The following is a 14,989-nucleotide window of genomic DNA, read 5'->3' on the forward strand; positions in this document are numbered from 1 at the left end:
CTGTCTGCAACCTGTTCTCCTTTTGTACAGTTTCCTACTAGGAGCATTAAATTTGGGAGCGCTGAATTTAGCTTTTTAGGAATTTTAGCACACTCCCCCGCCCCTTATTTTCCAGACAATAAAATTAAAACATAAGTAGCAAATGAACACATTCCAAAGTGCTTGGAACCAAGCAGGAAGTGAAGGTTAGGAGACCAGACAAAGGAGGCATTTGGAGGTGGGGAAAGGTGGAGGGTTTTAAGGCAAGAATCCAGTGAGGGAATGTAAGCTGGAGTGGAGCAAGGTGGGAATACACAGGAGTTCAGACTTAGAAGTACAGATTGTGTAGGTTGGTGGAAGAATTAAATTTGTGTTAAAACAAATCATTTTAAATGATAAGGTATCCTATTCCATTAAGTATGAAACCACAATTTGATAAATCTTAAAATGCACAAATTAACTGTGTCATTGACTGAGAAATAAAGCACTGTTCAAATCATTTTTAAATGTTGGGGTTTAATCTTCCAATACGATAGTGCAGTTCATAACAGTCATCTGACCTTTAGCAATGAGATTTCTGTCCTGAAATTACTTTCTGGTATCAATTTTATTTTCCATAATATAGCGTTTCCATTGTATGTAGGAGTAATTCATTCACCTTTTAATCCAGGCTTCCTGGTGGCTGTAGCAGCTGTCAGTGAACTCCATGTCCTTGACATGTGACAACATCCATTCATGGGTATTAACAGTCTGTCATGTTATTACTGCAGATTTATTGAGAAATAATCTGAAGTTGATTACAGGGAAAATTCTCTGTCAGTATAAATTGCAGAACATTAATATCCAGAGACCAGAGGATATTTATTGGGGAATTGTTAGATACAGAATTTGCTTCCTGAATGAGGAGAATTTTTTTTCATAATTTATGAATTGATAATGTCTTGTTCAGAAGTGCAAAGAAAAATTGTTATACTCAGTAGGGAAATATAGAAGCAGAGAAATAACCTAGTTATCAACATACATTCTGTGTAATGATGCACTGAAAATGAAACATTGCATTGATTGCAAATGCAAATGATAGATTTGTGTGATAAAGTTTTATTGTAACACATGCACGTTTGATTGTTTAAAATCACAATCTGTACACCCACACAACGCATGAAACCAGTTAACCGACAAATCACAACAGAGAATGGTAGCAACTACTTGGTGAGCTTCAGTGGCAAATGGATAATAACTTTTATTATTACAATGCCAATTAACTTAACAGTTAACACAACAGAGATGTCCTGACAAAGGTATATAAGTAAAACATTTTCTATTGCTACATAGGATTTTAATGTCGACTTTTATTTATCCTCATACTACCTTAGGGACCAATGCAGTTCACCCATATCCTCCAACCCCACCAACAGTAATATCCAGAATGTTTTCCAAAATGATTATAACTACAACAATATGTTTAAATCTACTTACATAACCACTAGCCCAAAGCTTACAAGAATTATATATTGATTTTAAATCTTTCATGACAGAACAGTTTCATAGATTAGAGGAAAATGAACTATAGTGTGATGTCATTATCCTTAAAAAGGTGATTTAACAAAAATGTTGCATTCAGACTATGAGATCTGGCTTCACTTTTGGCCCAGTTTTAGTGTTCATTCGGACAATGGCGAGGCCAGAAGCAGAGTTATCAGATTCTAGTTGGCTGTTTATAAAGAAAAGTTTCTATTATATCTTCAAGCATCTTCCTGTGGATGCCCATATTTTCCAGACTGGCATGTTCTCTGGACAACATGGTGGTAGACATGTGTTGCTGGACACATTACACCTAATGGTGGACAGATGCTAAATATACCACTCCAGTGAGCTCCGTAACACTGGTAGATATTCAATTCTGGGCAGGTTTCAGAACTTCTATTGTGTTTTGGGTTAACCAGAGCAAAGCATTTTCAAACAATTGAGCAATGAAAAACAGAACCACCTCTCCCCAAATAAAGAACACTTAAAAGAGAGAAATAAACCTCTGTTCTTGGTTACATAACTGGTCTTCCACATAGTCTGTGCAACAAAACCAAGTGGAGAATAATGAGTACAACTTGTGCACTCATGCAGATAAAAATAAATATTAGTTGGCAGTTAATATTTCTTTATTTATAATTTATTTTTCAGATTTTTTTAATTACTAAATCTCTAACTTCTGGGCTGCTCTTTGTCAGTGACTCACGGGGTGGGGGTGAATTTTAACTGGGAGGAGGTTTTGGGTGGGCAAGGAGGGGAAAACAGGACTAGCATCACATTCGGCAGATATCATCATTTTGAAGCCTGGGCTATTTTAACTACTGGACCTTATTTGCATTCCAGTGGCCAGCTGCTGACTCCACTGGGTATAGCTGGTCGGCTTTAGGCAGGTCAAAACTGCAGGGCCTTGGGGCTGCACATCAGCACAAAGCTAAGTCACAGGTGAGGGGGGAATTGGTTGAAGAGGAGGTTGAGCCTGGTGTAGTAGAGGCCCAGACTTTTCTTGTAGGGCCTGGAGAACTCCTGCTCATCCTGGCCCCACTAAGGAATTTTTTTTTGACTTAGCTTAGAGCACCACATCTTCTTTCCCACTCATTAGGCCTTTAAAATGCCATTGGGGGTCCTAATGACATCATAGGATCCCACTTTTCATAAATTATTGTGGCTCCTGCCTCAATCGCCTAAAAAAAAGAGCCCAGTTAAGATAACAGTGGGTGGGAATCAAGTGTGAGTTTTTGTACAGTTATTTTAGCTGTGTGCCCGCTTTGTTCCCACTGGTGCCAGGTGTGTTAGAATTCTCCCCATTGTTTTTATTAATATTGTGCTTTCCATAAGACCATAAGTTAAAATTGCTCTGGGGGAAATATGCAGAGCTACCAGTAGTTTCTATCACATTGCAGACTACTCATATTTTATTGCTCTTTCTGCTCAGGTAGCATATCAGGTGGTTTCACAACATGGAACATAGCAAAACATGACAGCAACAGAAATATGCAGAAACTAAAAGGAAAACCAATCCAATCCACAAGTACACCAGCTATGGCACTAAAAATGAGTTTCCCTAAGACTTCAAAACTTGCCAGAAATGTGTAATGGGTGGCCTGCAAAAAAGAATGGGACATGTGGAAAATATTAACATTTCATTATCATCTGCTATAAAAACATTCTGTACAGTATGTTAGAAGCATCAACAATGATTTTACAATCTGTACTTTACAAGAAGTATCTATAATATATTAAAAGTCTTGCATCCAGCACAAATCCTTGTCTGTCACTTACTTCCTGTTGTCACATTTTTGCCCTAACACTTTGTTGATTAACTCCAAATCAAAAGCCAACAGTTAGAGAATGATTAGAAAACTGCTAATGAGAAGCTAATACAGTTTATGAAAATAACCAATCCTCAGTGATCAGTCTGGAGAACTGATTAATTAAAAAAGGGTATGATTTGTACATTCCCATGCTCTTCAGTTCTGATTTGCTGCTGTCTTACTTTAAGCCAATCAACAAAGTGTTACAATGAAACTGTGGTGATAAAACTATGACAGCAAAAGTGTGAAGATCAAATCAAAGACCTTTGTGAAAAAATCTCAGCTGCCATTTTTTTCTCAGTAACTGAAATTTCTTGGCCAGGATCTCTGCCTGAGTTAAACCAGATCCCCAGCATAACTCCAGGAGAATGTAGGAGGAAATTCTTTGAAAGTCGCACTGCAAGATCCTTGCTTGGCTCCATCATTTATGGGATTTTCTGGTGGAAAATATGGGAGGGGGGGGGGGGAACAAACAATACTTAGACCCAAATATTAGTGGTTGTATTGTAATGGCTTATAATGGATAGGAAATATGTCCAACATGTTCCCCATCATTTGCACCCTAGCAACACTTCTCTGTGTTCCTGACTACTATAATGGCAGGGAGGATTAAAATTTTTTAAAGCCGTCTCAACCTATGCAATTTACTGGACTAATAATCCTGAGAACATGCATTGCCTTCCACCATGGCAATTTGAGAATTTGAATTCAGTTTTAAAAAACCTGGAACTAAACAGCTGGCACCAGTAAAAGTAAACATGAAGAAGTCAAATGTTGTAAAAATATAACTGGCTCACTGATGACTTTTAGGGAAGGAAGCCTGCTATCCTTACTTCGTCTGGTCTATAGGTGACTCTCGTCCAACGCTAAATGTGGTTGATGGGCAATAAATGCTGGACTGGCCAGTGATGTCCACAACCCGAAAAAGAATTTAGAATATTCCACAGCCTGACAACTGTGTAAAGATGTTTCTTCTGCTCTCCATTCTAAATCTCTTACACTTAATCTTGTTGATAGATCAGCCCATTTGGCCAGTGCAAGTGTGGTGGAGTGGGCCTTAAGTGGAACAAATGAAGAGGCGTCTATCCCAAATTGGAGGGACAGGATCATGTGCATGCTTGTGGAGGCTGCATCGTGCCTTGGTGGAGGCCCAGAATGTCAGAGTAGTGCAACACTGCTCCGGCAGCAGAGGGAATTCTCAGGAAGCACAAAACTCAGTAATACGTTTTTTAAAAATCTCATCTCCTCAGGGAGCAATCAAGGGATTTCATCTCAGTAATCAATCCCCTCTGGGCTCAATTGAATGTGGAGGAAACAGGTGTGAAGCCTTTTCTTGGGCCTTAGTAAGATTAATATCCTGAAGCCTTTAAAGGGCATACTGGGCATATTTTCCCAGGGAAGCTTGGGAACTCTCGCAGACATGCTCTCTTAACAGGGAGAGGGTGAGAAGAAGAATGTACAGGACTCTTGGGCTGAAATCCTGGTAGAAGTAGGGTGCACCCCATTTTCTGGCCCAAGTCTGACAGTCAAGCCAAAGAAACACCCAAACACCCAGTGCCCAAACAGAATTTTGGGTCCCTTGTCTCGATGTAGCTTCATGTAAGTCTGCACATCTGTTAATAGCTACTAGTTTCAAAATACAACAAATAAAAAGATGATGAAAAGCATGGATCATAAATATGTCAGAAAATCAATCAGAACATCACAAGACTCCATAAAGCCTTAAGGTCAATCCAACATAAAAGTAAATGACACCTCTTAGAAATCAGTTGTCTAAAAGAAGACTTAGTTAACTGTACACAAATATGTTTTCAGAAATCTTAAAATTATTTTAGCAGATATTTATATGGAATTAAAATGATCTCCATTTTAATATCACAATTCTTATAATGGTGCTAGGACAGAATTTTTTTTTTATTATTTAACAAAACAAGTGATTGATATAAACAAATTGTTTACTGATGAATTAAATATAGGCTACATATATTTATCTCCATCTAGTGGTACTGCCTCATATTATAATCAATGTTAACTTGACGATAAAAACTGGACACGTATCACCAGTAATGTTTGCTTGAGTATCTTGGCGAGAGAGTCAACAAGTAATATCTTCTTGTTGGTCTTTGCCTGCGGTTATTGATCTGTCTCAGCAGATTTATGTTTTGCCTACATAACAACAATAACTGCATTTCAAAAGTAATTTATTGTGTTATGCACCGAAATGTGATATATAGGAACATAGCATATAAATATAATTTTATTTTAAAAATTACATAAACGGGCATAACTATATAAACTGTACATAGTCTGTTAAAAATAACAAACTGGGACTAAACAATCTTTTGTTGTACCATGTTTCCTTGTATTATTACTTTTTCCATTATAAATCTAGGCATTCCTTTCCCAATCATTCAGCTGGTAAGAGCAGTGCATAAGTCCCAGGTTCAATCCCTAGTTCATTTTGAGTTAGCTGATCTCAGACAGTGTGAGAGTGGGAGTACTACTGGGTTGGGAAGAGGGACAAATAAATGAATCAGTAGTCCTGTTCCTGATCATTATCTTGGTGCAAAGTGCACATATGTGGGTATTAGCTGAGGACAGGACTGGTTTGTCTGTGATGCCCCCCACAGTCAAGCTGGTTGCTAGTACTCACTGACTAAGCTCACACATAAAGAGCATCTTCATCACAGCCTTTCAAAGAAAAGGCACTCCACCAACAACCACCTTCTCAGGGCAACAACAGCAAATAGAAAGTAAAATAATGAGGTCTAGCCAGCGCTGCCCACATCCAAAATTTCATGGCTTCAGTTAAAAAAGGCCAAATCCACCTACTGTCACCCTCTCAAATGACGCATCAGTAGAGCTCCATGCTGAATACCACTTGGAAGAAGCACTAGGGGAACAAGGGCACACCAGCTGGGGAACTTCAATGTGCACCAACAGGAGCGGCTTGGTGGTAACACTACGGATCAAGCTGGCCAACCTCAGAAGGACATACCTGTCAGTCTAGGCCTGCAACCAGACAACAAATTAGAAAAAAAACCTAGTGTTAATTTATTATAAGAGCAGTAAACTAAACAAATGATGGTTCTTTCACTATATAACTTCCTTGTGGTAGAACAGATTTGTGAGTTCCTTAACTTACTCCAAATTATTTGAAAATCAGTTGGAGAATAAATAGTAACATCTTTATTCCTGTAAAGTATCACATGCAAACTCCAGCCTTGTGGAATAGTGCCAGCTTGGCTGAGTAGTGTAACTCTTACCTCTGAGTCAGGAGGCTGTGCGCTCAAGCCCCAATCCAGGAATATAATCTAAGATGACACTTCAGTGCAGTATTGAGAGTGCTGCAGTGTAAGGAATGTCAGAATTCAGATGATCTGATAAACTGAGGCCCAGACTACCTGTTCAGATGAATAAAAAATTCCCATTGAAATATCTGAAGAGCAGGCGAGTTCTCCTGGCCAATAGTTTTCTTGTTACATTACCAGTTTGTGGGACCTTGCTGTGTGCAACTTGGCAGCTGATTTTACATAACAACTGGGGCCGAAATTCAGGGTCTGTATCAGGCCCGTTTCCGCCGTGCGGCGAATCGAGTGGCTGCCGCGTTGCAGTCCAATGGCTGCCCCGGCCCAAATTCAGGTCGTTGATTTTCTGGCCAGTCCCCAATTCCACCCTTCTGCTGATGACCGCCGCAAGCACGTCATCAAAACGCACACCGCTGCTCTGCCTCACCTACAGAATACTGCACCCCAAATTTAGTTGAAAAAATCGTTCCCTCGCCGCACGGTGCTCCCGACCACTTTCTCTGTCGGTGCACCTTCTCCTCACTGTGCGCGGCCAGCAGTGCGCCAGCCCTTCAAGGGGAGGGCCCACTGCCGCAGCCACCATGTCTTTATTTTTGCCGACCGACTTCCCGATTGGCCAGCAAAATAGTGCCCACGGGTTCGGCCGGGCCACCAACAGGCAGTCTGACACCCCGTCTTTGGTGCCAGGCTGCTGGCCTGGCCGAAATCCTTCCTGGAGGCCCAGTGGCCGAAGATAGAAAATGCCCAGATCTCTCCCCTTTAACAGAGGGGATAGTGTGTGGTGACGCACACACAGTGATGTCACCACCACTCCGCTGCTGAGTGACCGCCCCAACTTCCGCCCCTCAGCCTGCCTTACCGCCACACTTCCACCCCCACTATGACCGATTCCCGGTCCGACGACAGAAAAACTACAAAGTCCTGAAAATCGATGGAAAGGCCGTCTCAATGCTCGCGGAGGAAAAAAACCTCAAGAAAAAGATAGTCCGTCAGCTTTCTGACAGCCCTGATTTTCGGCCCCCAGCACTTTAAAATAAATTAATTGGCTGTAAAGTGCTTTGGATCATCCTGAGGATGTAAAGGTACTATATAACTGCAAGTTCATTTTTCCTTTAGTGGAGTTTGTTTCATCTATTAAAACCTGATAACTTTTATCTGAGGCAAACTATTAGCAAATTCCATAGCTGACATCAATTTGTCCATTCACAACTTGCTAGAAGCAAGGTATAAAATGAAGTTTAAACAATTTATTTAGTTAAAAATAAGTGAGAACGTGCCAGCTATGATTTATGTTCATATTTAGAAACATGAATAATTATTTTTTTTACAGACAATGTATTCATATTGCTCAGCAGAAGTGATGAATTGTGTCTTTGCTCAATGTACAACAATTTCAGTTTATTTTTTGTAAGTTATATGAAAATAAGATGAATTTAAGACGTTCTTAATAACTTATGTTTCATATGAAAGCCATTATCAACGTATTTTTTTCAGAAAGAGAATCTAGCTAAGAGATAAAAATTAACAGGAAAAAACCTGATTAGAATATCTATTCTCGGTTTAGTTTTTGAATTCCCAAATCTTAAAAAAATCACTATTTACATAAAGACTGTTTTTACAACTGAAGTCGCTAAGGGAAACACAAATTAATTATTTTCCAAATACTTTCACTGGTGATATGTACCCATTCCCAAACTCCACACCTCAGCATCCACTTGGAAAAAAACATGGATTTTTGAATGTTTTACAAGGCCATTTTTAAAATAGAACTCAATGTATATGTATATAGAAACATAGAAAATAAGTGCAGGAGCAGGCCATTCAGCCCTTCTAGCCTGTACCGCCATTCAATGAGTTCATGGCTGAATATGAAACTTCAGTACCCCCTTCCTGCTTTCTCGCCATACCCCTTGATCCCCCGAGTAGTAAGGACTTCATCTAACTCCCTTTTGAATATATTTAGTGAATTGGCCCCAACCACTTTCTGTGGCAGAGAATTCCACAGGTTCACCACTCTCTGGGTGAAGAAGTCTCTCCTCATCTCGGTCCTAAATGGCTTACCCCTTATCCTAAGACTGTGACCCCTGGTTCTGGACTTCCCCAACATTGGGAACATTCTTCCTGCATCTAACCTGTCTAAACCCGTCAGAATTTTAAACATTTCTATGAGGTCCCTTCTCATTCTTCTGAACTCCAGTGAATACAAGCCCAGTTGATCCAGTCTTTCTTGATAGGTCAGTCCCACCATCCCGGGAATCAGTCTGGTGAATCTTCGCTGCACTCCCTCAATAGCAAGAATGTCCTTCCTCAAGTTAGGAGACCAAAACTGTACACAATACTCCAGGTGTGGCCTCACCAAGGCCCTGTACAACTGTAGCAAAACCTCCCTGCCCCTGTACTCAAATCCCCTCGCTATGAAGGCCAACATGCCATTTGCTTTCTTAACCGCCTGCTGTACCTGCATGCCAACCTTCAATGACTGATGTACCATGACACCCAGGTCTCGTTGCACCTTTCCTTTTCCTAATCTGTCACCATTCCATTAATAGTCTGTCTCTCTGTTTTTACCACCAAAGTGGATAACCTCACATTTATCCACATTATATTTCATCTGCCATGCATTTGCCCACTCACCTAACCTATCCAAGTCACTCTGCAGCCTCACAGCATCCTCCTCGCAGCTCACACTGCCACCCAACTTAGTGTCATCCGCAAATTTGGAGATACTACATTTAATCCCCTCATCTAAATCATTAATGTACAATGTAAACAGCTGGGACCCCAGCACAGAACCTTACGGTACCCCACTAGTCACTGCCTGCCATTCTGAAAAGTACCCATTTACTCCTACTCTTTGCTTCCTGTCTGACAACCAGTTCTCAATCCACGTCAGCACACTACCCCCAATCCCATGTGCTTTAACTTTGCACATTAATCTCTTGTGTGGGACCTTGTCGAAAGCCTTCTGAAAGTCCAAATATACCACATCAACTGGTTCTCCTTTGTCCACTTTACTGGAAACATCCTCAAAAAATTCCAGAAGATTTGTCAAGCATGATTTCCCCTTCACAAATCCATGTTGACTTGGACCTATCATGTCACCATTTTCCAAATGCGCTGCTATGACATCCTTAATAATTGATTCCATCATTTTACCCACTACTGAGGTCAGGCTGACCGGTCTATAATTCCCTGTTTTCTCTCTCCCTCCTTTTTTAAAAAGTGGGGTTACTTTGGCTACCCTCCACTCGATAGGAACTGATCCAGAGTCAATGGAATGTTGGAAAATGACTGTCAATGCATCCGCTATTTCCAAGGCCACCTCCTTAAGTACTCTGGGATGCAGTCCATCAGACCCTGAGGATTTATCGGCCTTCAATCCCATCAATTTCCCCAACACAATTTCCCGACTAATAAAGATTTCCCTCAGTTCCTCCTCCTTACTAGACCCTCTGACCCCTTTTATATCCGGAAGGTTGTTTGTGTCCTCCTTAGTGAATACTGAACCAAAGTACTTGTTCAATTGGTCTGCCATTTCTTTGTTACCCGTTATGACTTCCCCTGATTCTGACTGCAGGGGACCTACGTTTGTCTTTACTAACCTTTTTCTCTTTACATATCTATAGAAACTTTTGCAATCCTCCTTAATGTTCCCTGCAAGCTTCTTCTCGTACTCCATTTTCCCTGCCCTAATCAAACCCTTTGTCCTCCTCTGCTGAGTTCTAAATTTCTCCCAGTCTCCAGGTTCGCTGCTATTTCTGGCCAATTTGTATGCCACTTCCTTGGCTTTAATACTATCCCTGATTTCCCTAGATAGCCACGGTTGAGCCACCTTCCCTTTTTTATTTTTACGCCAGACAGGAATGTACAATTGTTGTAATTCATCCATGCGGTCTCTAAATGTCTGCCATTGCCCATCCACAGTCAACCCCTTAAGTATCATTCGCCAATCTATCCTAGCCAATTCACGCCTCATACCTTCAAAGTTACCCTTCTTTAAGTTCTGGACCATGGGCTCTGAATTAACTGTATCATTCTCCATCCTAATGCAGAATTCCACCATATTATGGTCACTCTTCCCCAAGGGGCCTCGCACAATGAGATTGCTAATTAGTCCTCTCTCATTACACAACACCCAGTCTAAGATGGCCTCCCCCCTAGTTGGTTCCTCGACATATTGGTCTAGAAAACCATCCCTTATGCACTCCAGGAAATCCTCCTCCACCGTATTGCTTCCAGTTTGGCTAGCCCAATCTATGTGCATATTAAAGTCACCCATTATAACTGCTGCACCTTTATTGCATGCACCCCTAATTTCCTGTTTGATGCCCTCCCCAACATCACTACTACTGTTTGGAGGTCTCTACACAACTCCCACTAACGTTTTTTGCCCTTTGGTGTTCTGCAGCTCTACCCATATAGATTCCACATCATCCAAGCTAATGTCTTTCCTAACTATTGCATTAATCTCCTCTTTAACCAGCAATGCTACCCCACCTCCTTTTCCTTTTATTCTATCCTTCCTGAATGTTGAATACCCCTGGATGTTGAGTTCCCAGCCCTGATCATCCTGGAGCCACGTCTCCGTAATCCCAATCACATCATATTTGTTAGCATCTATTTGCACAGTTAATTCATCCACTTTATTGCGGATACTCCTTGCATTAAGACACAAAGCCTTCAGGCTTGTTTTTTTAACACCCTTTGTCCTTTTAGAATTCTGCCGCACAGTGGCCCTTCCTGTTCCCGGGCCTCTCCGCCCCCCCACCCCCTCCCCCCCATCTCCCCTCCGTCTCCTGCCTCTGCCTCCCTTTTGTCTCCTTCTGTCTCCCTGCATTGGTTCCCATCCCCCTGATTTATAAATGCTTTATAAATCAGCCATTTGTTTACATACTGTTAACAAGAACATTTAAAAAAATACTTACTTCAATTGCTCTGGGGAGATCTCCTACAAACTCCTTTGCAAATTCTTCCTCTACCCTGTTAAGATATTCAGACCCTCCTTTTATGTTTCCAAATCGTACAATCAATCCCCAAAACGTGGCAAGATCTAGGTTTCCCTTCTACAATGCTGCAAGACCACAGGTACTCCAGTGCTGTAATCCCAAGATTCTTACCCCATTACCGTTAAATCGATGGGCCATTGCTTCAATTCTACCGATGCAAAGAGTTCCTTTCACCCATACTATAGCTCAGGAATCCACAGCAGTATTGCTAAACCCAAACATCACACGCTCAGAGCTGCCGAACCTCAGGACCTTGTTCCCCGAGTGACTTCTCATCCTCGGTGATTTCAACCTCCATTTGAATTAACCATGCTCTCTCACCTCTGAGTTCACTAGTCTCCTGTCCTCCCTTAATCTCTCCCTTCATGTAAACTCCCCAACCCATATACGCGGCCAGCCCCTCGACCTTGCCATCTCTCGTGGCCTCGCTACTCCCATCGTGTCAATCGCAGATAAGGCAATCTCTGACCGCTTCCTCATATTGCTCTCCACTCACATTCCCCTTCCACCGCCCCCACCCACTTCCCCCCCCCCCCCACACCCTACCTAATGTGTCTGTCCCTGGAAAAATCTCTCTCCCAGCTGCACTTAGCAACTCCCAACTGTCCAGCCTTTAGCCCTTCATTCACTATGACATCTCATCTGCTCAATCGCACCCTCACCACCACCTTTGATGCCTTCGTCCCTGTTAAAACAGTTACTCTCTCTCACCCTGGCCGTTCCCCCTGGTACAGCCCTGATCTTTGCTCCCTTAAGTCCAAGCGACGTAGACTTGAACGGATATGACAAACTGGTTTAGCCATTTACCGCCAGATCTGGCTGAACCACGTAAAACACTATCGGGTCCTGCTCTCGTCTGCCAAAAACCCTCACTGTTCCAGAATCATTCTGGAATGTAAAGATAAACCCCGGCTTCTATTCTCCACTGCTAACCGTCTTTTAAAGCCCCTCTCCCCAGTCTCCACCCTTACCTCCGACAATAAGTGTGAGGAACTCATGGACTTCTATGTGTCTAAGATTGAGACCATCCGTTCAGCAGTCTCTGCCTCTTCCCTTCCTTCCCCTAGCCCACTGGGCCAAACTTCCTCGAAGGATAACCCCCTGCCCTAGTCCTGACCTCACATCTTTCCCCAGTTTCTCTCCGATCTTCCCTCATGACCTTTCCGAGCTCATCCTGTTCATGAGACCCACTTCCTGCTTGCTTGACCCTATTCCCAACAAACTGCTGACCACCCAACTTCCTTTTCTGGCTCCCATGTTAGCTGACATTGTTAACGCGTTGCCCTCCTCAGCTGCTGTCCCCCTCTCCCTCAAATCTGCCATCATCACCCCACTCCTCAATAAACCAACCCTCGATCCCTCCGTCCTTTCAAATTACCGCTCCATCTCCAACCTCCCTTTTCTTTCCAAAGTCCTTGAACATGTTGTCGCCTCCCAAATCCGTGCCCATCTTTCCCTCAATTCCATGTTTGAATCCCTCCAATCTGGTTTTCGCGCCTGCCACAGTACCAAAACGGCTCTCATCAAAGTCACAAATGACATAATTTGTGACTGTGACAAAGGCAAACTATCCCTCCTCGTCCTTCTTGATTTCTCTGCAGCCTTTGACATAGTTGACCACTCTATCCTTCTCCAATGCCTCTCCACTGTCGTCCAGCTGGGTGGGACTGCACTTGCGTATCTATCTAATCGTAGCCAGAGAATCACCTGCAATGGCTTCGCTTCCTGCCCCCACATAGTTACCTCTGGCGTCCCCCAATGATCTATCCATGGCTCCCTCTTATTTCTCATCTACATGTTGCCCCTTGGTGACATCATCCGGAAACAAAGCGTCAGTTTCCACATGTACGCTGATGACACTCAGCTCTACATCACTACCACTTCTCTCGACCCCTCCACGGTCTTTAAATTGTCAAACTGCTTGTTCAACATCCAGTTCTGGATGAGCAAAAATTTTCAATTGAATATTGGGAAGACCAAAGTCATTGTTTTCGGTCCCGGCCACAAACTCCGTTCCCTAGCCACTGACTCCATCCCTCTCCCTAACATCTGTCTGAGGCTGAACCAGACTGTTCGCATCCTTGGTGTCATATTTGACCCTGAAATGAACTTTCGCCCACATATCCGTAGCATAACTAAGACCGTCTATTTCCACCTCCGTAACATTGCCCGTCTCCGCCCTTGCCTCAGCTCATTTGCTGCTGAAGCCCTCATTCATGCCTTTGCTACCTCTAGACTTGACTATTCAAATGCACTCCCGGCTGGCCTGTCACATTCTACCCTACGTAAACTAGAGGTGATCCAAAACTCGGCTAACCGTGTCCTAACTCGCATCAAGTCCCGCTCACCCATTACCCCTGTGCTCACTGACCTATACTGTCTTCCAGTTCAGCAACACCTTGATTTCAAAATTCTCATCCTTATTTTCAAATCCCTCCATGGCCTCGTCCTTCCCTATTTCTGTAATCTTCTCCAGCCCACAACCCCTCAGAGATGTCTGCACTCCTCTAATTTTGCCCTCCTTAGCATCCCTGATTATAATCGCTCAACCATTGGTGACTATGCCTTCTGTTGCCTAGACCCCAAGCTCTGGAACTCCCTGCCTAAACCTCTCTGCCTATTTTGTCCTTCAAGGCACTCTTTAAACCATACCTCTTTGACCAAGCTTTTGGTCACTTGCATTAATTTCTACTCATGCGGCTTGGTGTCAAGTTTTTATCACATAATACTCCTGTGAAGCACCTTGGAACGTTTACTATGTTAAAGGCGTTATATAAATACAAGTTGTTGTTGTTGTTGATAATGGGAGTTTTCAGCCCCATCTATAAAATAGTCCATTATATTAAGAGTTCTTTTCTGCATGGCAACCACTAGCTTTTGCAAAGATGATGTCCTTTGGCACAGAATTAGCAACCTATATAATGCAGTGCCTCTCTCTTTTCAATAAGAATCAACATTATTTGTAATAAAGTGACTATATCTGGATGTCCAATCATAATTTTACACAAAATTAAATTGATTACACCCGAGTTGAGGCATATTGGCCCAGAAATTCCTGCCTCCCGGGTCCGTACGGAGTATGTTCGGACCTGGGAAGGCATCGCAAAAGCAGGTTTTCAGCAAACAATGCGCATCCAGGACATTTGCATGGACAAGATTGCAGTATTTAACCATATCTTGCCCAGTGGATGTCCTGAAAACTCTTGCGCCTGATAAAAGCAGGCGCAAAGCTTACTTTTACAGGCCTAAGAGTTTTAAAATACACAAAAAATTATAAAATAAAATTTTAAAAACAAATGTTATTGTTAAAAACCCTCCCCACTATGGCAAGTTTATTCTAAACCATATTTTAAAAAACTTT

The 14,989-nt window shown here is 42.3% G+C and overlaps 1 protein-coding gene across 3 annotated transcripts in view; it reads right to left on the reverse strand.

Moving 5' to 3' along the window:
• Nucleotides 1–978: 978 nt before the first annotated feature.
• The window catches only part of mfsd3 (major facilitator superfamily domain containing 3), a 99,679-nt gene continuing 85,668 nt past the window's right edge, over nt 979–14,989 (reverse strand). For 2 of the 3 annotated variants that reach the window (XM_070882874.1, XM_070882865.1), the window contains exon 6: nt 979–3,104. In XM_070882874.1, the coding sequence (XP_070738975.1) occupies nt 2,916–3,104 (189 nt within the window). In that variant the 3' untranslated portion in view covers nt 979–2,915. Of the gene's footprint in view, nt 3,105–6,580; nt 6,719–14,989 lie in introns of all 3 variants that reach the window. The other variant, XR_011593596.1, reaches the window with a different exon arrangement.

Source organism: Pristiophorus japonicus, chromosome 1 (assembly GCF_044704955.1).
Source record: "Pristiophorus japonicus isolate sPriJap1 chromosome 1, sPriJap1.hap1, whole genome shotgun sequence".
In the NCBI taxonomy this organism is placed as follows: Eukaryota; Metazoa; Chordata; class Chondrichthyes; family Pristiophoridae; genus Pristiophorus; species Pristiophorus japonicus.